Genomic DNA, 26,460 nt, shown 5'->3' with positions numbered 1-26,460 from the left:
CTTTTCTAAAAAAGTTGGCTAAAACAAAGGTCATGGAGGTTTGCTTGAAGAACGTCCATTCTGTTCATTCTTCTTGATCCTCTTAAGTATATCTAGGACTGAAACAGAGCTCAGAAAGCCATCTGCCTGAACACTATTATCTTGCCTGTCCTACCACCCTGCCATTATAATTGCTTTTCATGAGTTGAACTTTGGCACTCTCCCACCAGCTTTTAATGAGAACATTTGAGGATTTATGGTTATATACTGGGTCAGCTAATGCTCACTGTGAGGATCCATTTCTAGGTTCAGACTAACATTAGTTTGACTAAATAGATTTAGCCAGTCATCATAGGGGAAAACTCCAGATTTAAGAATGATTAGGTGGAAATAATAAATTATTATAATATTCCTACAACTTTCTCAGTAGAAACTGTTCTCAGCTTCATACTTGATTTTATACCACATTCTAAGAATATTTTCATTTGACACACATTGTCTACTCAAGGATACTTTTCAAATTAAACTATAATAAATTTTATTTAAAATAACACCTGTTGCAATAATGACGATCCCTGGATGGCCTTGAAAGTATCAAGAAGCATGCATAGAGCTTACTGAAAGTTTTCCCAGGGATGAGGGGCCTGAAGTGTTTTGCCCAGATAAGAGAAACAATAGGGCTAAATGTAGCTAAATGAGCAGAAGCCTCGCTTAGGTGAGCTTGTTAGCTGTGAAAACCAAAACCACAACAAAACAAGGATAAGAACAACAACAAAGCCAGCAGGTTTAAGGTAATATTAAGATAAAAGGACGGGGCCTAGTTACAAGGTGAATGATGCGCGTTTGTTTTCAAGGTTGTTGCAGTAATGACAGTGTTTCTGGAGGTATCGCTTGAGAGCTCTGTACCTAGGCCCGTGGCCACAATGCTGATTTTATTTTCATTTCTTTTTTAACACACACCTGTCTCATGTCTTCTGTAGCATACACCTCATCTTTGAAATTGACATTACCATAAGAGAATTAAAGTCTATTTTGTAATAATTCAAGATAATACTGTTAATAAGAGAAGGTGATTAAATGAGTAAAATAAATAGAGTTCCTTGGAATCTTAATATTTGAAAAGGGCACCATAAAATTAAGTAATACTCAGAAAGAGAAAGGAAATTTTCACATTAGAAAGTCAACCTTTAATGTGGCCTGATGTAATGTTAGCATTTTGGTTAATTTCTTCACAAAACTAAACTTTTGTATTTGTTATAGGCATAATTATATATTACGGTTGTAGATGTGGAGAGATTATTAAAAACATTTTTTCATATACCTAAATCCATCCCAACAGAATACCGCATGAAATTGAAATTAGCTTATTCTCACGGTGTCAGTCTTTCTGATTTTATTTTTATATTAACTGCCAAAATATATTCATGTTGTGAAGTAGTCTATTTAGTCTAGGATGATAACATCTTCAGTTGTTTTTACAAGTGCCGTGAGATTATCTTGACTTAGATGCAAACCTAAAAGAACACATCACCCAAATGCGTTTGGTAAACGATTCTTCTGCAACAAGGATTGATTGTATCTTCAGAATATTGCTTCCTCCATTTTACTCTTTGCCCGAGACCTCATTCACACCTGCAGCGTGATGCTCCATTTCATTAATTTTAGTTGTTTTAAATGACTACATAATATATACATATGTAAATATATATATTTAAGAATTTTGGCAAAGTGCACTAACATGTAATTTTTACTTAGATCTGTAGTGTGTATTGTCAGGTCTTAATATGTACTGTTTAGCAAAATGTTAACATATGTAACATTCCTTTTCCCAAATTCCTAATTTCTAGGAACACATATAGAATCAAGTAAAATGTGTAGTAATCATTTTAATAAGCTAACCATTAGCTGGAATATTACTGATATGAAAAATATTTAATTCAACAAAGTGAGAAGGAATAAAGAGATATATATTCTTTTTTAATCCTATGCTTTTGTTGACTGTTACAGAAAGATAGTTTTAAAAAACTAGCTCAAATGCTAATTGCATTAGAGAGCAAGAATAAACCAAAAACTCAAAGAGTAGTTTTAAGATTGCCTTAAACCTTGATTATATAAAATGAGTATATGAAATACATTATGATTAATAATATTTTCTGTAAATAAATAAATAATATTTTCTTTAAAAAAGTCAGATTCTCTGAGCCTGGTGTGAATAAAGAATAATTATGGATAACCCCACTTAAAACCATGTTTTAAAAATAATAGTAAAATAATTTAAAAACACCTTAAATTAATAGACTGATTTACAGTTATCAAGTAATTTTTACCTCACTGTTTTCCACAAAGTATCCGGAAATAAAATAGAGTAGGTATGAAAATGATTACCCCTATTTTGCAGGAAGAAAATCAAAATACTGAAGGATGAGGTTTTCAAAGACTTCTATATAATAAAATTTCATCTTAAATTTTATTATTTCATTAATAATTTTTATTTAATATGTGCTTTGTGTAACTATAAATAGCACTGTAAAGGCACAGAGATTAATTGTGGATCCTTGTAACATGAAGCCAGTAAATATTTTGAAATTCTATTTTAAATGCACAGATTTTATCAGAATATCAATAATATTAAAATATGATCAAGTAATATGAAAATATTAAAATGGGGGCTCCTGGGTGGCTCTTTCAGTTGAGCATCTGCCTTCAGCTCTAGTCATGATCCCAAGGTCCCAGGATCAAGCCCAGCATTGCACTGGGCTCACTGCTCAGCAGGAAGCCTGCTTCTCCCTAACCTCTGCTCCTGCTGTCTCTTCTGCACTCTCTGTCTCTCAAATGAATAAATAAAATCCTTTAAGAGAAATAAAGTAAAATAAAATGTGAGGAAAATGTTACATGTCCTAATTTATGAGAAGCTATATATTGGATAGTATAACTTTTATAAATATGTGTCTCAATACTAAATAGCCAGTCACTTAAATAATTATATAATATACACATACAATATTTATATAACTATATAATTATATACAATTATATACTATATATTTACACAAATAAATATATGTTTATATTTTTAAATTTTTTAAATGTCTGCAGAGAATGAATTTTATTTTTCTGTAATCTTCTATCTTCATGTATCTTTAGTCCCTAAGAGAACAAATAACCAATAATTTTTCAAAAAATTTAATGTCAAACACAGAAATCACCGTTAGAACATTAAAAATACAAAAAGCCTATAGTTAATCTCCCAGAATGGCCAGCGGCACTAGAACTACACAGAATTGGACAGACTGAGGCACAGGGGTGGGCTCTGTGCAGCCCACAGCTGCTTCACTTCCATGCGCTCACCTGCCAGGAACCCCCCCTCCAAATTCCCCCAGACCTCTTTTGGGGATCCATACAAACAGATGGGTAACTATGTCCTGAGTCAGATTCAGGTGCCCCAAATATATACTAAGTGTAATATGTCCCAATTAAACTAAATATCAATTTTATATATTTACTTTCCTTTAAAAAATAATAAAGCTTTAATACCTTACGTTTGAAATATTTCTTTAGCCTGGTCCGCAAAGTAAAGGTAATATTCTGGGATACATATAGTATGGGTATTTATGGATAATTTATGGAAATGTGAGGCAGCAAAGTTCCATTTCTTGAGCAGGTGCTATGTTGCAGTCATTACTCCCTTTCTATACACATTTCCTCTCTGGTCATAATAAATTCACTGTGAAACTTGCCCCTTGGCCGAGCATGCTTTTGGTCTGGCTAACACTACTTCACGGTTCAGCCCTGTTGTCACTTCCTCTGAACAGCCTTACTGGACTCTCACTGTCCCCTGCTATACATGAATCCCATCTTCATTGTGTTTCCAGAGTACCAGTTGTTTTTATTATAAGAATACTGAGACTGTGTTTTCTTTCTTTCTCCTAGACCTTGGGCTCACTGTAACAAGCAACTAGGTATTTAATCTCTCTATTAATAGAGGGCACCCGATACAATATCTAGTGAGAATATGTAGAATGATAAATTGAGTGAAGTGTTTGAGTGTGGTATCTCAGTAGCTTCTCCAGGAATAAAAAAATTTTGTGGTACTTTCAGTGTATTTGTCAATATACAAAGCACATAGAACATTCTCATTGTTAACATCCTAACCAATCTGTCCATTTTAAAAACTAGGAAAGAAGAAAGGAAAACATATTGAGCCTCATTCTACAGTCACAAGTTCGTATAAAGTCTAATCATTTAATACTCTATATGGAAAAAAATTACACCCACAAATAAATTTCTGCTTCAAAATCTGATGTCATTCAAAGCAATATTCTAATATGGCACTTGAAATGAATTCTAAGGTTTCACTTCATTTATGTTTTTAAATGCTTATACTCATCACGTAAAGGGGAAGCAATGTAATAAACATAACTCATTGTTTTTAGGTACAATTATGTATTTAATCACAGGTAAAACAATTGTTTATAGTCGCGTCTGCAGGCCACTTGAGAAACATCACAACAGTTATTGCAGAGATGAGAGGGACAAAGCAAACAATTAAGAAGGAAATATATAAATAGAGTACTTGGTTCAATTGTAAAAAGAGACTTGGCTGCCAATTTTTTATGAAATATTTGTTATTTAACCTCAGTGCAGTATTTGTCAGTGTTGCCTTTCACTTTGAAATTCTCGTTTTTCACTTGAGTTTACTAAAAACTGCTGATTTTCCTCCCGCTTTCTTGAATGATCCTGTTTACTTGGCTTTGCTGGTTTTCTTCTTGTGTAAGTGAGGCTATTTTCCAAGAATCTGGTCCTTGTTATCTTCTTTGGTGTGTCATCTCTAAGAAATCCCACCTTCAACTCTGACTTAAGTATCCTTTATATTCCTTAAAATCTTAATCTGTGAGCTATGGCCTCTGAGATCTGCCACTTACTGGCTTTAGATACCGATCACGACATGACTCTTTAGTTTCTATGCTTCAGTTTCTTCATCTGTGCAGTGAACATGATTGTAGAAATTCTCTCCTCTGATTGTCATGAGTCAGTGAGATAAGTATATTCACTGGCTCCCGGAACCTGTTCCTTCTCCATTTTTAAATCTTTAGGTTCCTTATAAATTAGTACAGTTTTTCTGGGCAGTGTCAGTTCCCTCATTCCATTTCTTCTCTTGCCACCCTAGTCGTCTGTGCAAGCTTGTAACCTCTGCAATGCACCTTCAGTCATTCCTTCAGGGTAAGCTTGTCTTCTCCAAATGCAAGTAGCCTAGGGAGGAAATTATACACTAAATGGAAATCAGCTATCTGTTAAAAATGGGAATTCTGGTTTTATTTTTCGGCCAAGCACACTGTACACATTTGAAGGCTCTCAGAAAGCAATGTTGTTGTTGTTGTTTTAGGGTACATTTCTTTATCAGATTCTTTCCAAGATGACAGATACAGTCATACCACTTTCTGACTCAGTAATCACTTGACTTGGCTGAGCATTTCAGACAGTGAAGATTCAGCTGACTTCCCCGTGGAGCAGTTCTGCCTTTCCTGTGTTCAGAGGGCTTCGGGACACCACAGATTCCTAGAAATACCACTCCCACATTGATCCAGAGTGCAATATGGGCAGGTGTGAAAACTAAGCATTCCATGTGTTTCTGGCAAGACCCTCTCCTTTTCTCTCTCTGTTCCCCTCCCCTCACTCCTGACTCATCGCTGTTGTCATATTCTCACTGTCTAGGAAACACTGTGCAGATTTGAGGAGATGGAGACAGTGATAACAAGGGTTGACTGTGGTGTCTTGGGCTCCTTGAGGGGACGAGGGTATACAGACCGGGCAAAGTTCTGGGATTATGTCCAGTGGACTTTCTGGTTGGTGGTAGTTCTAAGGCTTTTGGGATCTGGTTATTAGGATCCATCCATCAATATCTCTTGTTCTTTAGCAGGAAATCAATTGAACTTATGTCTTTTATTCAAAATCTGGTTTATGTGGGCTAGTATTTACTTTCTGTTATTATGTGTCCATTACTGGTTTATTCATGCATGAATGAATAGGGTAATGATAATGTTTTTTGCTGCCTAGTATTTATTAATATCTTTGCCAATTGGACTTTATATTATCCATTCTCCCAGTCTGAGCCTCTCTTCTCTGCATCCCATCCTTACTGGCTCGAAAACCAGAGACAACAACATACATGAAAGTTAAACCTACTTGAAATATCTATTCTTCCCTGGATTCTGTGAGTAACTAATGTGTCTTTAGGCTTACAAGGGCTACACCTACCTGTTTGTTGGCAGCAATATAATGTTGAGCTGGAGGTTGAACTCTGAACATCTTGAATGTGTAATACACATTGTTGGCGTATTGTTGAGTACCTGATAGTGAAGCAGATGGATAGTATTTTATTTATGGAATTAAATAAACTACTTTAAATTCTTCAATACTCTGTTCCCTGGCGTCGAATTCTGACCTCTGTTTGCATTGTTGTATTTAGAATATTTCTCTAATGGTGCGGTCATTAAATAAAATACATCCACACAGTTGGTTAGTGCATCATCATTAAAAATTACATTCTTAAAAAATCTTTCAGGGCTTCGAAATAGTGAAGGTAATGTTTGATGATAGTTCCAAATTGTTCAAAATTTTTTTATTAACATGTAGTCCTATAAAAAAGAAATGTATATGTCTGTATTTATGTATGTATTTATATATTTTTTAAATACAGATGGAGTTCAGGTTTAATATATGAGACTTAGATCCTCAAGTCTATGATTGACTGCCAGAAAAAGAACAGCTTGAAGAAATGACTAGCTTTAAAACAGATGCCTAGAGTCATGCCATAACTGAGAAACCAAGTCCTTCTTGAATGTTTACTTAAATTTGAATTTTTTTCCTATCCCTACTAGTTTCAGCCTAGACTCTATAATAGATCATTATCTTCCATGTATAAATCATACATGAATCACATACGAATATATATTTAATATATTTTTGTTGCTTTTTATATAATTACATTGGTCCTTCTAACAGCAAATATTACATCTGTAGCACTTAAAATAACATGAAAATCATGGCAAATAAGCAGTAACTATTCCATGAATGAATTGGATAACACTACTTTAAAGTCTTACTGAGATTCCTCAATATTGATTAGTTATTAAATGTGAAGTCAAAAACTTAGAATGTGCAGATTTTTCTGAACCCCATTTTTGGATATCTGAACAATTATATTCTCCTTTTTAAAAAATTAGCCTCGTAGTGATTAATCTTTGATCACTCTGATTGTAGGTCTTTACTAAGTTTTTAATTAAAAGCTGGTCCAGTGAAGGGAGGGTACAGTGCTGGTTTGTAACCTGAGTTTGGCACAGATGTGCTTTGCTGGGTCTCTAACATTTTTAAAAATGAAGTTAAATGAGTTCACGTGAGCACATTTTCTAGTTTCACACGGCGCCTACATCTAGCTATGGTCTTACGCATAATATTTGTCTGTCATTATCATCAGTACTCGCTAGTGGCACTGTAGCTTGGTTTTGAGGAAGCGCTTTGATTTGGAAGGTTATCTCTATTATCCACCTACAACTATGACTCTAAAATCTGAATCAAAAACAGAAAGTAAATTTAGGTACCATTTTTCAGAATATTCAATAGCAAGCAATGTAGTGTTTAGGGACTTAAACATATAGGGTAAAAATATGCCCAAATGTTATTATTATAGACCCATAAGATAGGATGGAGGTTAACTTGGAAGTTATAAAGAGGTGAGTTTGAAAGAAGCTTCAAATATGATAGTATTCCATTTGTTAATTGAATCAGTGGTTCTGAGGTGTTCGTTATAAAGTTTTTCTTTATGCCCCATACATATCTCATAGATCATTTTCATATCTAGGCAGTATTTACTGAAAAAGAATAAAAGGGGAAAAAAAGCACAAAACTATATATAGTTCAAAAATATACAAGAGTAAAGAGTATATAAAAATTGCATATATATTAAAACCATAAAAAACAAATGTGTAACAACACAAAAATTAAGATAGTGGTTGTTCTTGGAGAGTATAGAATGGTATATGATAGCAAAGTCTCTAATAATATTGTCAGCATTCCATTTAAGTGGACAATAGATGCATGGATGTTCAACCCTTTTAAAATTTTTCATTGTGTGTCACAAATTATTTTTGATGCCTCTTTTTAACTTTTTACCATAATTTTTAAAACTCCCCCCAAAAATTAAAAACCCAAACCTTCCGGATAACCCATTTATGCATGTCACACAGACAGAACAAAGATAGTCCCTATTTCTCTTGAATTCCAGTGAAGTGTACTTTCCTTGCCATGCTACTTAAGATCTGAAATAGACTATAAGAATTACTGTGCACACATACCAATTACTGTATAAAAGTGTAAAACATCCTCACCCTTTGAATAACAGTTGGCTCACCCTGACTCTATCACTTAGACTTTAATTAGAGAAACAGACCCATTAGGAAGTACAAAATCTATATAATAAGGGATTTGTTTTAAGGATTTGACCTTATGCAGTTGTGGGAGCTGGCTAAGTGATGGCTGAAAGCCTACTGGAGATTGAAGGATGGAGGGCAGGCAGAGGACACAAAGATGAATTTAAAAGAGGGGAGAGCAGGGACCAGCTAGAACCCATGAGGACAGACCAGAACCCCTGTCTGTTCTTGTCTCCACCCTAAGAGCTAAGGAAGAAGCCAAAGAAGAATCCAGAGAAAAACAGGGCAGCTGCATGCCTGCTTCCTGTCCCAAGCCAAGCGCTAAGTGACGTGTGTGAGCTGCAACAGTGCGTGTGACCCTGTTCCAGCTGTCTGAGCACACAGAATGCACTGTCGCTGCTGCTTGGCTTCTGCCCTCCATGTCTCACCCAAAATGTCTCTGGCACCACATTATAATGGGAAACATTTAGGAAGGGGATTTTTGGAAATATAGTTCACCCTAGACAATTTTATACCTTGCAAAACCAACATACTGATCTTCCCTGCCAAAAGGGTTTCCAGGACTGCACCATGTCCTGTAGAAGGGCTCACCACCTGCCCCATCACTCCGCCTACCTTGGTGCATTCCCATCATCCAGTCAGTCTGGTGCCAGCCCCCCTTCCTGTACACTTCAGCCTCCCGCGTCTGTGAGATTAGTCTGTCTTCGAACGTTATATCCACAATGATGATTAAATTTAAAAGCTGGGACTGTTTTTTGTTTATCCTGTAAAATGTTCGACAGATTTTGTTCAATGTGCTTTAAATAATCTATCATCCATGCATATAGTTTTGTAACCTTAACAAAATTCCTCTGTGATGAAGTGTGTTAACATCTTCAAAATTTGTTATAAAATTCAATTACTCATTGCCTGTAGTGCTGACTAGTGACTATGTTAGACTTAAAAGATATTTTTTGCTTTGATGTAATAATTAATATATGCAAAATAAATACTCACCTCTTGTAATAGGGAAACAATAAAATACAAGTCTGTAAAAGCAGAGGGATGAGAACCGATTATTAAAAAAAAGAACTTGCCATCCATATGACACAAATGACATATTTTTTAAACTGTTGGTTATTTTTTATACTAGACTTATATAAATAACTATGCACCTAGAATGTAGTACACTAGAACAATTAATCACAAATAGAAATGCCATGAATCCAAAGATAAGCCTTCTCTTTAAGCCTTCTGTTTTTTGCTATAGCTGAGTTAGCTAAAGTCAACACAATAATTATGTATGATTATCCGTAAGTTTGCATCATTGGTTACCAGTGAGAAAACAGCTGTGTGTTTGGAGTTGTCCTTTATACACACTAGTGGGAGATCACTTACCCTGATGCCTGTGATTGAACCCAAATCAGATTGATTTGCTAATCAAAGAATAGTCTTAGTGAGCTCACTCTTCTTGCTGCCCTCTCTACAGATATAAAGAAAGAAGGAGAGAGGAGGGGAGGGAGGGCTGGGAAGGAAGGAAAGAAAGAAGGAAGTCGTTATAGGGAAATGAGCCCTATGTAGTTCTTATCCATGCAAATAAATATACATATTTACATAAATATAAATATATATGTGTCTTTCTAAAAGGAAGCTAAGCCCCTGATTTTCTTCAAGTTTTGTCAAAATTGTGTTAATGTAATAACTGAGAGGTATTTTAATTAATGCATGCGTGTATTTATATATTCTTTAATTGTATTTGAAACATCAAATACTCAGATCACCTTCCTAGTTTAGAAAAATACATATGAGTTATGATGAGAAAGTGACTAGAAAAATGATCCTGTTTTAGCCAAAGAAAAATCGACACAAAAAGAATGTCCACTGAGAGTATGCAATTCTAATCTAAATATAGTTTTAATCACTGGTGTAATGTGCATGATTTTAGTTGGCATGTTGCTATTTATGGAAGCATCTGTTAATATAGTTTACATTATATAGAAACTTACACTAAGAGCCTGGAATCAGTGAAATAGACACTTTGTGTGGGTATATGGGGCTGTGTGGTCTTACAGAAATAAGCATCTACATAAAAGAACAGATGAGTAGAGACATGACCACAGATCAATTTCAACACAGGCAGAACGACCCCAGTACGATTCCTAGCGGCATCCAGTATTCTGTTCGGTTTCATTATTGATTCCCACCCTTAACATTCAGCGATTCCATTGGAAATTAGTATTTAAAAAGCCTATTTGTTTTTTTCTTAGTTTTCATATTAATATTTATGTTCTAACATATTCTGATGTAATTCTTATATCTACATAGGAAATAAATGAGGAATAACCCCAATCATTCACATATGTATTTTGGATATGAGTTTTTCTTGTTTCATTGATTGTAATGGGAACAAAAATACTAAGGAAGCTATACATTCTAGGCAAAAGCAGTGTAATAAGAAGAGGAGCTGACACGCATCTCATTCATTTTTAGGAGGGACAGAATAAGAATAGAAATACCACAAATACATCATTGCATATACTTGTAAAGTAGTCTCATAAATGAGCACAGATTTCTAATATCCTGATTATATAGTCCAGGAACTGATTGTGTAATCTGAAAAAAAGAGTGTGCCAACTGTGAATTCAGTCCTTGTCCCTTTTTTACAGATAACAAAAGGAAATAAATTTAGAAATGTAAACAAAAAAAAAATCTGATACTCAGAATGTCCACTTGAATTGTAAGAGTTATGGGTCCAGGGCACCTGGGTCGCTCAGTAAGTTGAGTGTCTGCCTTTGGCCTGGGTCATAATCCCCGGGGGTCCAGGGATTGAACCCCGCATCAGCTCCCAGCTCAGCGGGGAGCCTGCTTCTCCCTCTCCCTCTGCTGCTACTCCCCCTCATGCTCTCTCTCTTACTATCTCTCTTTCTCTCTCAAATAAATAAATAAAATCTTCAAAGCATCATCTTTAAAAAAAGAGTGTACGGACCTTAGATAAATAGAACACCTTCGTCCAAGACTATAGGTGAGACTGATACCAGTGACAAGTTGCAGGTAACATTGCTCCCCAATTTTGGGGCCTGTTTATGAGTAAACAGTGATTTCTAAACAGATCATCAGTGTAATTATTTTTTAGCTGAAAAAAATAATATTCTGAGTGATAAGCAGATAAACAGACAAACAGAAACCTGTATACGATTTTTATTGTTGACTCAAAGACTTAATAGTAGGCTGGAAACTCCAGGGTATTTGAGTTTTGGTTTTTCTGTACAGAATTTTGAGTAGGGGGCACCTAAGCTCTGCTTGCATACTCTTATTGGTGGAAACTCTCTGAGCTTCCAAATTCATCTGGTTGGTCTTTTAATGAAAATTCATGCTAAAATGTGGTGAAGACTTCTCAGATAACAGCTGTGAATGCTCCTGCAGGCTTCGTGGCCCTGCGTTCTCTACCATTTTAAGTCTAACGGCCAACTTTCAACCTACTGCAGGTCTTATTATCGTGCTTCTGAAATGATACTTAAAAAAATACATAGGCAGGCCTGAAGTTCGGAGATTTTCTTTAATGGTATTGTTGCTATAGTTACAGCTGAAATGTTACATGAAGCAAATTGCTTATTGATGGAAAAATGCTGACTAGCACAGCAGCATCCCTCTTCTGGGTTTATATTGCCTTCATTTCCTGCTTTGCTCTTAAGATTAATGGATTTGTGGAACATTGCTTTGAACAAGCCCTAATGATTTGATGTTAAAATAAAAGCATTCTATTAACATGCACCAGCTGACAATTGAATACATTCTAGTACGTTGTGATTGACATGGAGTTAGTTTTTATACACTATTTGTTTATCAGAATTTTCCCTACTTGGAGGTGAATTTGATATCCTGGCTATGAATGTTGAAGCCCTGAATTAAAAGCTGATTGGTCTCATGGAGTCTTCTGAATTTATTTGATACATTTAATAATAATATAGATAAGAATTTTTATGCTTTATACTATGAGGAGATGTTTATAGGATACTGAAAATAAAACATAATTTAAGAACTTAGTGAAACCACTGCAAATGGACTGAAAGTATCCATAATGATGACTTGTATGTTAAAAAAAAAAAAAGCCTCCATAAGCATCTGTATTTTTCTTGTATTTTCTATGTAGTAAACGCAATAATATAACAGCAATGGCTTTAATTTATATAAATATATATTACATAATAATATATAAAATATATTTATTTTTTGATTGTCTTACTGTCTTAAGATTTATTTCTTTGTTTTAGAGAGAGTGAGAGAGAGAAGGAATGAGTGGGGGGAGGGACAAAGGGAGAGAATCTTCAAGCAGACTCCCCGCTGAGTACAGAGTGGCCCGAGGGGCTTGATCTCATGAACCATGGGATCGTGACCTGAGCTGAAACCAGGAGTTGGACACTCAACCGATTGAGCCACCCAGGCGCTCCTGTCCCACTGCCTTTATTTTCAAAGATAAAGCTGTAACTCTTTGGATGTTTAACCTTAAGGCGAACTATAAATAGTCATGTGTTTTCCAATTTACAGAAAGTTAATAGTACATGTGGTAAAATCCTTTTAGGTGGTAAAAATCCTATATGGGCAGTGATAATTTATGTATTGAATTTTTGTATAATTTAGGCATCTTGCTTATTTTATCTCCAGATTGTTACTGGACTAGAAACACTATGAGTGTTTAATGGTGTGGCTGTTGAGGAGCTAAGAGTGCAGATGTTTTTTGGGACCTAGAAATGTAATGCTTCTTAACTAAATCCCTGAATACAGGGATACAAAAATCCTTGGGATTATTTTTGGTAAAGAATGCAAAAAAAGGGGCGCCTGGGTGGCACAGCGGTTAAGCGTCTGCCTTCGGCTCAGGGCATGATCCCGGCGATCTGGGATCGAGCCCCACATCAGGCTCTTCTGCTATGAGCCTGCTTCTTCCTCTCCCACTCCCCCTGCTTGTGTTCCCTCTTTCGCTGGCTGTCTCTATCTCTGTCGAATAAATAAATAAAATCTTAAAAAAAAAAAAAAGAATGCAAAAAAAATTGTGAACTACAGATTTTTACGTCTTATGTGGTTGTAGGGTATTTCCTAAATTGTCACTCATGAAGCCAATTTTTCTAGTAATTGTGGTTGTATTTAATGGTGATATGATAGTGACAATAACCCATATTGTTCAAAACGAACTTTCTTGAAAATTCATTATCATTCATCTTACTCATTATTAAAATTCTGTCAGTTTTGCTTTTCTCATTTCTACTTTTGATTTTACCCTAGCCTCTGCCTTTTCTTAAGCCCTCTCTTAATAAAATTTAATTTTGCATATTTAAAGAAGTATAAAAATTTTGGTGTTACTATACTTTCCTCCCCTTTTTAATTCCTTATGATATTGTAACTTCCTCTGCTTGCTTAATTTGTTGGCTTTCTAATTTTGGTTCTAGGCCTGCAGAAAAAAGAGACATGCGTATGAGGCTTCTAATTCAGCATTTCTAATGGGTGAAAAAATTCTCCTTTGCGATTCAAAAATTATCAGTTTCCTTATGTTCTAAACAAATTCATCAGACAATCCTGTTAAAACCATTAAATCCTTTCCATTTCCCATATATAAATGTATATATATGTATATATATATATAATTTTTTTTACTGCATATTTATTTTAACCTGTATCTTACTCCTTCTACTTGAATGTGAGTTCCCTGATGGAATAAGCCATACACATATTCTTTCCCAATGGTATATGTACTCCATAGATATAACTAGAATAAATATATACAGAGTAGATACATAAGTGAATTATGTTCTCATAATTATTTGACATGATCATAACATAAGTTTCAAAATGAATTTTGGTGAAAATTAGTCAAAGTGTAAAGTCAAAAGAATTAGGCTTGTCTTAATAATATTATTTCAAATGCAAATCATCGTGCAACTGAGAGACCAAGTATAGAAATATCAGGTTTAACTGCATAGGGATGGAATCTTAAGCCAAACACAAGTTTGATCTAGCCAGTGAGGCTCTCAGGATAAGATCCTTTTCCTTTTAGACTGGCGTTATTGCTTTCCATTTGCCTTGCAGACCATACTAGTGTGGGTTATTACTGTTTGTGGGTTTATCAAACATTACTTTAAATTGGGAAAATGAGGTGTTTTATGTGACACTGTGGATTAAATAGATGATACCTTTTATCGCCTTAGGTACGTTTCAAATGTGTGAAAATCATCAGTATACTACTTTGAAATAGTTGTTTTGTTTATTTTCTCAACACATTTTCATTTTAATGAGAGTTGTGTACCATTGTGGTATCATATACTATAAGTAGCAAGGGATGATAACTTTGTAAGAATATTTGTTCCAAAAACTCAGGTAAAAGAATCACACTATTATTTTGAAAAAAATTTGCAATGTAATGATACCTGTGTTCCTCGTATATGAAAAACTTCCTAACTTCTTTATGTTAGGACATGGCCTGCCAGGAATGCTCAACACACACCTGTGTTTGGTTTTTAGAATCTATGTGACAAAACAGCAGTGATGCAGCTCTTTGTGTCCTCAGATGTGGCTCAGCTGAGTAATGGTTTTTAAAACCACAGAAAAAGATTGATTTTCTGTAGGTGCTGTGGAAGTGCCTCCTCCAAGGACTGTTCAGCGCAAGGGCTGGAGCGAGCTTTCCGTATTTGTCACAAGGGATCATAACAGTTTCTTTCCTAAGACTTTTCTATAAAACTCTGATATATAGAAGCCACATTTGACTTTAGAATCGCTGAAACCTGAAATTAAGAAGAGAATTGGTATTGGACGATTGTACACACAAAAAGCAAATGAACCCGTAACGCATACTGGTTTTATTTTATAGAGAGCATTTTACAAAAATTAAATAATGGACTTTTGTCTTTATTCTTTAGATTAGTAGATAAGAATTATAATGGCTTACAGATTGCAAAGCAGTCATCATTATTTTTTTAAAGATTTTATTTATTTGAGAGAGAGTGAGAGAAAGAGCACAAGTGGAGGGGGAAGGGGCAGAGGGAGTGGGATGAGCAGACTCCCTGCTGAGCAGGGAGCCTGACGTGGGGCTTGATCCCAGGACCTGAGCCAAAGGCAGATGCTTAATCCACTGAGCCACCCAGGTGCACCTCAGTCATTATTATTAAGCAACATTTTTTATACCTATAAAGAAATTAGAAGCTGAAATAAGAAATAAAACTTAGATCCCTAATAATATTCTAGACCAATAAGTGATTTTAAGTCATGTAACTAGAAAGAATGATCCAGTATGAAAAGCAGTTTGAAATTGAACTCAGATAACAGTGCAGCACATGAATGCAATGCTATTTGTATGACCTTCCATCCTTGGACTTTACAGAATAGGTATTTATTAAATGTAACAATTAGAAGTCTTTAGTTGTTACATTATAATATTCATAAGGTAAGAAAAAGCACAGCATACATCAATAAGGGAAGAATTCTTCAATATTATTAGTCTAACATAATCAGTCTCCCATGCCATCATTTGTATGTATTATGAGAGAGGAGTTTTCATAATTTAGCATGCAAAAGAATCAACCAAGAATTAACCAGAATTTGCATGTCTTACGACCACCTCAGTAGATTGGCGCATGTGGCCCAGGGATTATACCGAGGAGCAGAAACATAAGGAACTGTTTCAGTCAGCGATTCAAAAAACTCTGGGGGAAAGTATATGATCTGGGGGAAAGATACCAAACAATTTGAGCCAGTGATCGTGTCTTGCTCATTTGCATCAGAAATGTGAATATTATTAAGAATGAAGTAATTTTTCAGTCCTAAAGCGGATTGAGAATTATGCACAAATGATTCTTGAAACTTTTCATGTACCTTGTAAAGTTCTACTCTGGTAGATAGAACTACATTTGACCCACATCAAGAGATAGGAGATTATATGCTAAATCCTAAAAGAACTCTGGTTAATTGTAGTTAATATAAAGTGACCATAAAATTTAATGTTTTGTGTAAATATGTGAAATACCAATTTTGAAGCCACCAAGCTCAAAAATGTTGTTTGGAAGAAATGCAGATTCTTCACCAAAAAAGTGAATATTCCCCTGGCTCCATCTACCTACCCCCCAACCCCGGCTCCATCTTTAATGCTACTTTTTTTTTTTTTTTCTTCCTTATGGTGAGGAGAGTGAATTGCAATCTCTAGGGATTCCTCATATTTTTAGACTATAAATAGCCTTTTTTGCAATCTTCCTTAGAAGTCACTATTTCATTGATTTGGAAAACAGTGACCTACTTTCTCCCTATACAAAAAAGCAACTAGAAATCACCAGATGTTAACCTTAGTATATGCACCAAAACAGATGCATTATCATTTAGTTAATCTGTTCATTGCTATTTTCTTTGCAGATTCAAGAATGGCTTTGTTTAAATTGCCAAACCCAGAGAGCAATATCAGGACAGCTTGGAGATACGGGCAAAATTCCACCTACACCTTCAGGACCAAAAGCCTCTCCTATGCCTGTCCCTCCAGAACAGCCATCGCAGAAAGCAGCAGTGCCTACCCAAGTAAAGATGAAAAAGAAGGAACAAGAAGGAAAAACAGAAGCTGAGCAAGTCATTCCAGAAAAAGTGAAAGAAATACCGTCAGTTGAAAAGATTGTCCCAAAGGTGACCACAGATCACAAACAAGAGAGTCAACCAGAGAAAGACAAAACTTCAGCCCCTCAAGAAAAAAAGCCACCCCCTGAAGACAGAAAGCCACTCCCAGAAGACAAAAAGCCACCTCTTGAAGAAAAAAAACCAAGCTCTGAAGACAAAAAGCCAGCCTCTGAAGACAAAAAGTTACCTCCAGCAACAAAACCGTCAGCTCTGGAGGAGGAACAGAAACAAGACTTACTTAAAACTCAAATACCAATCGCTGAAGAAAAGCCAGAAGGCAGAGTAGCTGCACACGTAGCCCAGGAGAAGCAGCCACAGACCAAGATGGAAGGTAGACCCTCCGGCCCGCCTCCAGGTGTGCCCAAGGAAGACCATGAGGCGACTCAAAAAGGGAAAGGACAGCCACAGGCAGCACGCACAGCAAAGCCTGATCAGGTGGAACCTGGGAGAGAAAAAACAGTAAGTTATATTTTCTTGTCTTTCACTGTCTTATATATATGAAATTTGCTAATTTTTACCTAAGTACACAGAGTGCTTAATGGTAATTATGTAAGTGCAAGCCTTCAGTTAAAGGCACTTTCAGAAAAGTGTAACGATTGCTGAAATGAACAACTGTGGCTTTCTGACGGCTTGATCGAACTTAAAGCAGATATCAAATTTATTTTCCCTGCTTTTATGCACATCTGATAAATTACTGAAGTTCTGTAGGGTGATAAGAAGAGTTTCTTACAGTTTTAAGGTTCTTCTTCTCTCCACTGTGAACATAAAATCAATATCCACCTTTAATATAAAATAATATGTGTCTTTATTTAAGTTTCTGTTTACTTAGTCACTTGGTTAGGCAAGTCAAGTTTCTTTTCACTTGAAAGCCTTTTAAGGTGCCATCAGCCATAAAATGATTAAGTTGTGATTGCCAAAAAAAAAAAAAAAGTGTGGCTAAAATTCAGGACAAAAGTCATTTTTACAAAAGTTAATTTTAGTGTTTAACATGATTTTAATATAATATACTCTAGTTGGAGTTTGTTTAATGTGTTTACTATCGAAGGATTAATTATAATCCAGGCATAATCTGGAATAATATATATTCTCTTTCTTTAGTGGCAACTTCTAAGAGTATCCATCCTAACCTCTATCTGCACAAGCAATAATGGCAGTTTTAGAACTCTGTTTTAGAGCTACCTGAGATCTTGCATCATATCTGGTTGAATAATTTTAATTCACAAGTAATAGCAATAACTTAAAAGAAAAAGAAATGATTTATTAATATTAAAAGTTAATATTAGAACTCTAATTACAATCTATATTCCTTTTTTGGTGTTTACAGTTTTAACGCATGGTTACTAACCCATCTTCGATACATGATGTATTGCTCATTAAGGAAATCCTGGTTTCCTTCATTATGCAAATGAGTGTATCAGAGTCAGAGAATGGCTGGATCTAGTAACACCACCACCACCCATTGCTTCTCCTAGCTAACCGCTTGGCAAAACCTGACACCTTTGACCATTTCTCTGTTTGTGAAACTGCCCTTGGCTTCCATGACCCTTCCCTTTTTGTTCCCTTTTTGTCTTTCTGACCATGCTTTATGAGTTCTACTCTGACTCCGTGTATCACTTTCTTTCCCAATCTCTGTGTGATGAGGTTTTCTTTATGTTTTGCTTTGTTTTTGTTTTGAGTTTTGTCTCCTTTGTTCTTAGGCGTGCCACATGAGCAGTACTTAAATCTACCTGTGTACCTTCTGGCCCTCTTTTGAGTATCAGATCTGTGTTTTCAAATACCTAGTGTGTGTTCTGCTTCAAAGCCTCATTGTAAACCAGAATTCAGTTGTTCGGATCTTATCTACGCTCTGTAGAAGCAGTTTCTGCTTCTAACTTTCTGTCTCTGGTAATGGCAGTGTCATTCATCTGTCCGTAGTCTCCCAGTCATTACCCTTCTGAGTAACCTCAGGTTTCTCCTTACCAGCGCACCCTTTGCTCTCCACATCCAATTTATCGCATTCCTGTCTGTTGACTCCTATTCCTGAGGACACTCCATTGATGGCCTTCATGACCTTTCACTAATGGTTTGAGGAATCTAATTACGTCACCATGCCTGCTCTCTGCTCTTTCTCCCTTCTATAAATGGTTGTCAGATCTTTTTTTTTTTTTGCTTACTTACATGTTTTGTGTTACAGTGACCTTGAGAGAAGACAAATATTCATTTTATTTATTTTTAATAAAAATAACATTTTTATTACAAAGGAATATTCATTATATATTTGAATTCAACTAGCCAACATGTAGTACATCATTAGTTTCAGACGTAGTGTTCAAATATTCATCAGTTGCGTGTAACACCCAGTGCTCATCCCATCACATACCCTCCTTAATGCCCATCACCCGGTTACCTCATCCCCCTATCCCCCCTTCCCTCCAGCAATCCTCAGTTTGTTTCCTAGAGTTAAGAGAATTATTTTCCCAAGTTCACATAATTTAATTGATCACTCAGATATTGCTAATGATTCTCTATTACTTGTTAAAGAACCTGAGTGAGAAACATCCGAATATTTTATTAATGTATTTTTAATTTTATTTTACACCTTTATCACTTTCTTTTTATCATGTCCTTTTATCACTACTTTTTCTTTTATAACCTCGGTATGTGTATACTTACTTCTGAATTAAATGTATGCACTGATTTACAAATATATTATTAACAGTATGAAACATTCACAAAAACATAAGTCAGTGAAATAAGCTAAAATTATTATTTTATTTGTTTAATATAGGTAGATTTGATCACATTAAAATATGATTGATTATAGTATTTTAGAGAGAGTATTGATTGTGCTTCAATATTTTTGAAAATCTTGGTCTGAGATTTTATGATAGAGTTATCTGAAATTCAGCTTCTAAGTTAAAGTTATTTTGATAATTTGATGGTTAGTTTTAATGACCATCCATAACAAGAAAGATAACCCACAAGGATATATCACAATTAGAAGGACTGGATCAGAGTTTGTACCTGCTAAATCTTGCTACCTGTTCTCTAAGTTTGAAATTGAATATCAATGTTTTTAATTGTAGAAATTCTACAAATAAATGTTAATCTTGCCTGATACCAGTAATTTGTTCTTGCTAACTGCTAGAAAATGAGGTATTTAAATATACATGTATGTATATATATATATATTGCTTTAAAACCCACTGGAGTTTTTCATTTGGAAGGCTTAGAAATAGATTAAAATATTCTGTTTAAAATTTGTTAAAGGAGCAGATATGACAGCTTCTATAAATGACATATGTCATTTTATATAGCACAATCAATGATTTCCAAATATCTGTCTTCAGAGGCTTGTTTTCACATCATACTTCTCTTAAAGAATGGCTAGTGTTTATTTCTTACTAAATACTTAGTAAGTAGTATATTGCTGATAACCAGGGTTTACTTTCTCCCATCTACTTTTTTCCCCCATCATCCCTTTACTTTATACTGTCTAGTAATGGGTGTATTACCAGTAACCACTTGTCATCACCAAAAAGTTGAACAAATTTGGCATTCTTCGACTTCCGTCAAAAAAGAATTAAATGTTCAGATTCTACAACTGTTTAATTTCCCATTACAGAATCAGTAAACCTCTGTGGTTAAGGTAAATTCATAGTTATTCGCTATCTCAATACAAAATATTAAAGGTATTCTTCAAAATATAAAGGTCTCATCTGTCTACAGCAGACACTGCATCTGTAAAATCCTGAGTAACTGTGTCCTATTTTGACCTACTTGTCACAGATGTAGTGAATGAAATTCACAGGTCCTGCTAGCTCTGTAATCTTACCCTTTTTAAAAGAATAATTCCAATCAAAAAAGCCAACTCCTCAGTAGCTAATATACAGTGTTTTCATTAAATACATATGTAGACCTTAACCAAAGTCAATATTGAGGCTTACTTCATGCATTGGTACATTTTTCCTTAGTGGCTTAGAGTAGTAATTTAAGTATTACTGAAACAGAAATAGTGAGTATTATAAACTGAACATATTAGAAATATCAACACTTTGATTCTGTTAATACCAAAACTTTTGCTACTCACTTTGTTCTAATAATTTCTCCGAAACTTTCTAGTTATTAATTTATTCTTTCCAACAATATTTGCTGACAAAGAAATACAGTTTGATTTGTCACCCTATCATTTCGTACATATTACTGCATCCATTTTTCCGTGGTGGATAAATCAAGTTTCTCCAAATGATGTGTGACTTCTTTTTGTCCTTTATTATTAAATAAGAAAAATCGAAAGAAGATTCTAAGTATTTATTATTCAGTTTATTGAAAGTTGGTAAAGCACTGGAATGTTTATTTGCAGAAGGTTTGAGAAGTTTGTGATGGTGTCATGATACCGCTTGCTGTGGTGCTAAAGCATGTTGTGTGTAGGCAGGGTTTGCTACTAGCAATAATAGATGTCAATACGAATGTCAAATAGGTTTCCTGATGATGGCAGACATTTTTAGCAAACTGTCAGATCTGATTTAACGTGGTCATCATTGCCTTTATCTTGTAATGTTGCTGAGGAAAAGCTTGTAATGATATGAGCGTCACCTTCTTTAGTCATGTGTTTGTCATGTGTTTGTGTATTTCTTACATTATGATCTTTATGATGTGATTTTTGTTTTACAAGACTCTTTTGTCTACCACTTACCTGCTATAGGAAAACCGGTGTAATTGCTGGTAGGTAATAAAAGCCAGAGATGCCTAACTGAGTAAGAAATCTCGGTATAAAGATGGATGAATAAAGTGACCAACTCACTATGACTTCTTCTTAGAGTGTTACTCCCAGTTTTCTCTCAGGATTCCTCACAGAACAGGGACCAACTCACATAAGAAGTAAAAAGAACAATAACATCAATCCATTTTTTCAATATTAGGAACATGTAATTTTGGATGAAAAAATATAGTAAAAATCTTAACATGTACTTCTTATAGCCCATGACATCATTTTGCAAACTTGCCCAGGCTTTTGCGTCCCACGGCCAAGACACCTGTCTGAATAACTTAGTTTGGCTTTCTCAGCCCTGTGGAATATGCCTCCAATATAACTCACAAGCAGCCCTTAATATTTCCCACAAGTGAGCTATAGAAAACCAGCCAAGTATGCCTTTGTGTAGTTCCTGAGGGTTGATGGTCCTTTCTCCCCTCTACACCTGCGCTCAGGTTTCTGTGCATTGCTGCTGCTCGCTTCCGTCAACCTGATTGAAAAACTCCCACCTGGACCTCTGCGCTACTTTTCTCCCCAGTGGCTGTCACTTCAGCTGCTGCACTCCCTGTATTGACGGGTTTTAAATTTGTTTCTGTTTGAAATCAAGATAATATTCTGAATTTATCTCTTAGAACATTCTCAGCACTATGTTAAGTATTTTCTCGATCATTTCATCCACAGAACAATGGATGAGGTAAACATTGTGCATTGTAAACGTTGTATCTTCTTTAAATTGAAAACTGAATTTCTGTACCCAGTATCATATGGCTAAGAATTCGGCACAGCCGAGATTATAGTCCAGTTCTGATTATAAAAGAGTGACTTTTCAACACTACACATAATTCTTCTTATGACATTGTACCATCCTGCCTTTACATTATGATAATTATTATTCTCTCTTAGCAGCTCCCACCATAATCCCAAGCACTTTATGTAATATTTTACGTTGTTATATTTATATTATTTATGCGTTTGTCATTTGTGTCATTCATATTTTCATAGTATATTGTATACATTTCTTTGTCGTCATATCTTATCTCCCATTTATTCCTCTCTACCAAAATGTGTTTGTCAAATGGGAATAAAATGTATCCTAAAATATGATAAATAATTTGAAAGATACATTCTTCTTTACTTTGTTTGCTGTTTTAAAATTTCATATTGCTACAGCATTCTCTCTTTTTATCTATATACTTAAACGGAAAACTGCTTATCTACATTTGATATATTACATTGAAACACTATAGGTCACCTGATAAAACCCAAAATCTCAACATCCTTTAGCATAAACTTTTATTTCTGCCTAAAATGACTAACAGGTTAATATTCAGGTCATGTATAAGTCATTGTATATAATGGCAGGAGAATCAGGATGAAAAATAATGAGTTTTTCTGTAGTGAAAAGGATTCCCATGTAGGTGAGAATATTTGATTTTTCTCTCCAGTCCAACTGAACATTATGGACTTAATCTTTAGAGTGCTAGTCAGACTAGCAATCCATTTTGACCCTACCATTGTATAAATGATTAAAATCATTCATTTGTTATTTTACTTTGGCCCATTGAAATAAATGGCTTGGGAAAATTAAGCAATATCTCATCATTTCTCTGTACAATCTTAAATTTAACCAGCAATTCGGTTCTTAACCCCAATAATATTAAAAAAAAAAAACTTCCATTTACCTTTAATATGGAAGGCTAAACATCTCAGCATTTGTGAAAGGGGCCGAGCTGAGTTTGGCAGTGCACGTGTGTCTTGGTATATTCCCCATCACTAGAGAAGGCTTCAAGATTTAACACTATCAGAAGAATTTCAAATGGGTCCAGTTCATCACTGCCTCTCTCTGAATGGCATGGAATATTAGAAGGAAAAGGAATTCTCCACTCTCTGCTTTTGGTTAGTAAGTAAAAAAATATATAGGAATCTTAGCCCCTGGAAATTTTGAGTAATTGTTTCATATACATAGACTAGAAATGCTCAAGTACCATAATTCTATACACGGGAAAAGTGCAATAACAGTAACAGTAAAAGTAAGTGCAGTAGGATCTAATGCTAAGTGTACTTAGAAAAATGCACAGAAAATGTGTTCCTTAGGGGAACTGAAAAATGATATCACTATTAAAAAAAAAATAAGGTATGCTTAAATTAGGTTTGTTCCCACTCACTACCTCCATCTAAGATGACAAAATTCTCATGTAAAAAGTAGATGCCTGGAATTTTCTTCTTAAGTAATCATTTTAGAGGTCATTCTAGTTTGTATACATGTAAAAAAATGAAATAGATAATTAATTTCAATTTCTGATTACCTATTCAAATGAAGAATATAATGCATACGTAAAATTCAGTGATATTTATACACATACATGTATGTATGTGTTATGTATAATACATATGTAATTTAGAAAGAGGTGTTTGAATCTATTCATTTCATTAAATCTTAACATATTATCACAAGTAGTTTACTGTTCTCAAAAATAAGTATATGCCATACTTTTTTTTTTTTTTTACAACCATATATTTTTGAAGCAACAGGAGAAAACTCCCAATCTTTTAGTCCTAGGGAGTTAGAAGTTTGGAAGAAAATAAGCCAAATTATGCCTCCCTCTCCTAAATCTTTTGATCGTACTCCTCTAGAGTTACAGTACTCCAGATAGCCATTTGAAGATTAAATAATTACAGAAAACCAAACCCAACTTATACACTGTGTTTTATGATCTTCTGTGTTCCATCAACTCTTATTTGATCAAATTATTCCCTTGTTAAAAAAAAAATCCATGAAGCAAGGGTGTGCAGTGTTAAATCTATATAGCCCAGCTAACTTGTGTGGGTACAAATTCCACTCACATACCTCCCAAAGGAAAGTAGACGGCCACAGGAGGGATAAATGCTTAGACAGATGAGTGTCGCAGTATGCCCATCTCTGTATATGAAGAACAATTTTATTTCTTTTTTTGATTTTAGCAACAGAGGGTAAAAAGTTGAACGTGTAGGAGCCTTAAAGAGGCAAAGAGCTTGGTTGGTGTCTGATCTGGTAGTTAATAGCTAACAGTGTAATGAAAAAAAAGAAAGTCATTCACCTCTCTCAGGAGAGTTTATTCCTTTATTCCTTTGTTATTTAGTTAGTGTGAGAAGAGTTGACATTATGAATTTTTTTCAATTTACCGTGGCACAATAAATCCATGACCAACTGTTTCTTCTAAACAGTTCAGACAAATGCTCCTTGGTCACCTAACTTGATTTTTTTTTAACCAACCCAAACATTTTATCTTAGACCCACAAGCCTATAGAGTAAAATGTTTGCAGACTTTTGCTACCTCATAATATGGAGTGGGAGAGTCATTTAGAGGGAAAATCATCACAGCATCATCATACAGAAATAATGATTGAATCCTCTGTGGAATGTGGAGGAAGAGAACAGGAGAGGGGCAAGAGGGGGAAGTGGGTAGAACATGGTACTAAGGAAAGAAAGAAAACATGAACACATGGGAAAAGGCCCCAGAAGGGGATTGTAGGATAGGTATTTTGATATTTATGTGTGTTAGTCTTCTGTTTAATGTATCTTAATCTCCTTTGTTACATTATATGTCTGATCTTTATTTCTGTAAAATATAGAACTTGTAGAATTCATTGTATAAAACTATAATTTCTCTATTATACTCTATTGTTATATATAACAATGGTTACATTTCCTCCATATATGGATAATTTATTACATTGTTCTGTTTTATAACTTATGCAGACACAAAATAAAGAATACAAGTGACACCATCACAATTTGATTATGATTTTTTTTTTTTTTTTTGCTTTTTCTCTTTTACAAGGAGCTTAGGTCCCCCACCCCTCTGGTTATGGTATTTACTGTGATTTAGTGAAGGGTGGAAAGGCAGATAAGGAAAGACATAGAAAGCATATTGACCCAAAAAAATTGTGTTCATCATTATGTGGGATGTGAGGAGATAGAAACATCCCTCTACTCAAACCATCTAGGAAGATTTTATTAGAAGTCTGCTTCACGTGTGCTTACCTCTTTAATGTGCAGCTCTTAAGACAAAGGAACCAAAATTAGTTGGGTGCTCATCAGCCCTACTACTAAAGTCTTGCAACTGCCAATAAGTAACTTTTTCCTGGGGAGACATCTGATTTGACCCAGGGAAGTTAATTCATGATAACCCAAAGAAGACATATTGGGTTTTTTGCACTAAAGTCATGAATAATATATCACTGTCTTTTTGAATTTGAGTTGTGTCCTGTTGTTAATTTGGCCAAAGCATTTTACCTTATAATGTGTTCAAGATACATCTCTAACCATACACATTAACAACAGGTAGTAAGATGAACGTGAATGTAAAATGAGTATCAAACCAACAGCTTCTATATTTGAGAACTCTAAGAAGGAAAAGGAGGAGGAGAGGGAGAAAGAGAGGAAGGTGGAGTTGAGAAGGAAGGAAAGAAGGAAGAAAGGTTTTTGCAAGTTTGTTTTTTGTTCAGCCTGACATCTGTCTGATCATTTAGGCTACAGGTGGGTTGGAGGAGCCCACGCTTACAAACCCACTGAAAATATTGAGATGGTTGGTTCAAGATACAGACTTACTGGAATTGAGGTGGCCTCATAGGCCAGGGTCAGACAGAGCATGTCCTCCTGCAGTTTGTTTTCTGACCCCTTTATCCCATAGGGCTGTAGGGTTATTTTAACACCCTACTTTA

The 26,460-nt window shown here is 35.0% G+C and overlaps 1 protein-coding gene across 1 annotated transcript in view; it reads left to right on the top strand.

Moving 5' to 3' along the window:
- Positions 1–26,460, top strand: part of PCLO (piccolo presynaptic cytomatrix protein) — a 372,284-nt gene that overhangs the window by 159,028 nt on the left and 186,796 nt on the right. Inside the window, exon 4 of the mRNA XM_026504655.4 lies at positions 16,773–17,483. Within this exon, the coding sequence (XP_026360440.3) occupies positions 16,773–17,483 (711 nt within the window). The remainder of the gene's footprint in view (positions 1–16,772; positions 17,484–26,460) is intronic.

Source organism: Ursus arctos, unplaced genomic scaffold (assembly GCF_023065955.2).
Source record: "Ursus arctos isolate Adak ecotype North America unplaced genomic scaffold, UrsArc2.0 scaffold_3, whole genome shotgun sequence".
Lineage (NCBI taxonomy): Eukaryota > Metazoa > Chordata > Mammalia > Carnivora > Ursidae > Ursus > Ursus arctos.
The sequence above is the reverse complement of the archived record's forward strand: the minus strand, read 5'-3'. Positions and strand labels throughout refer to the sequence as shown.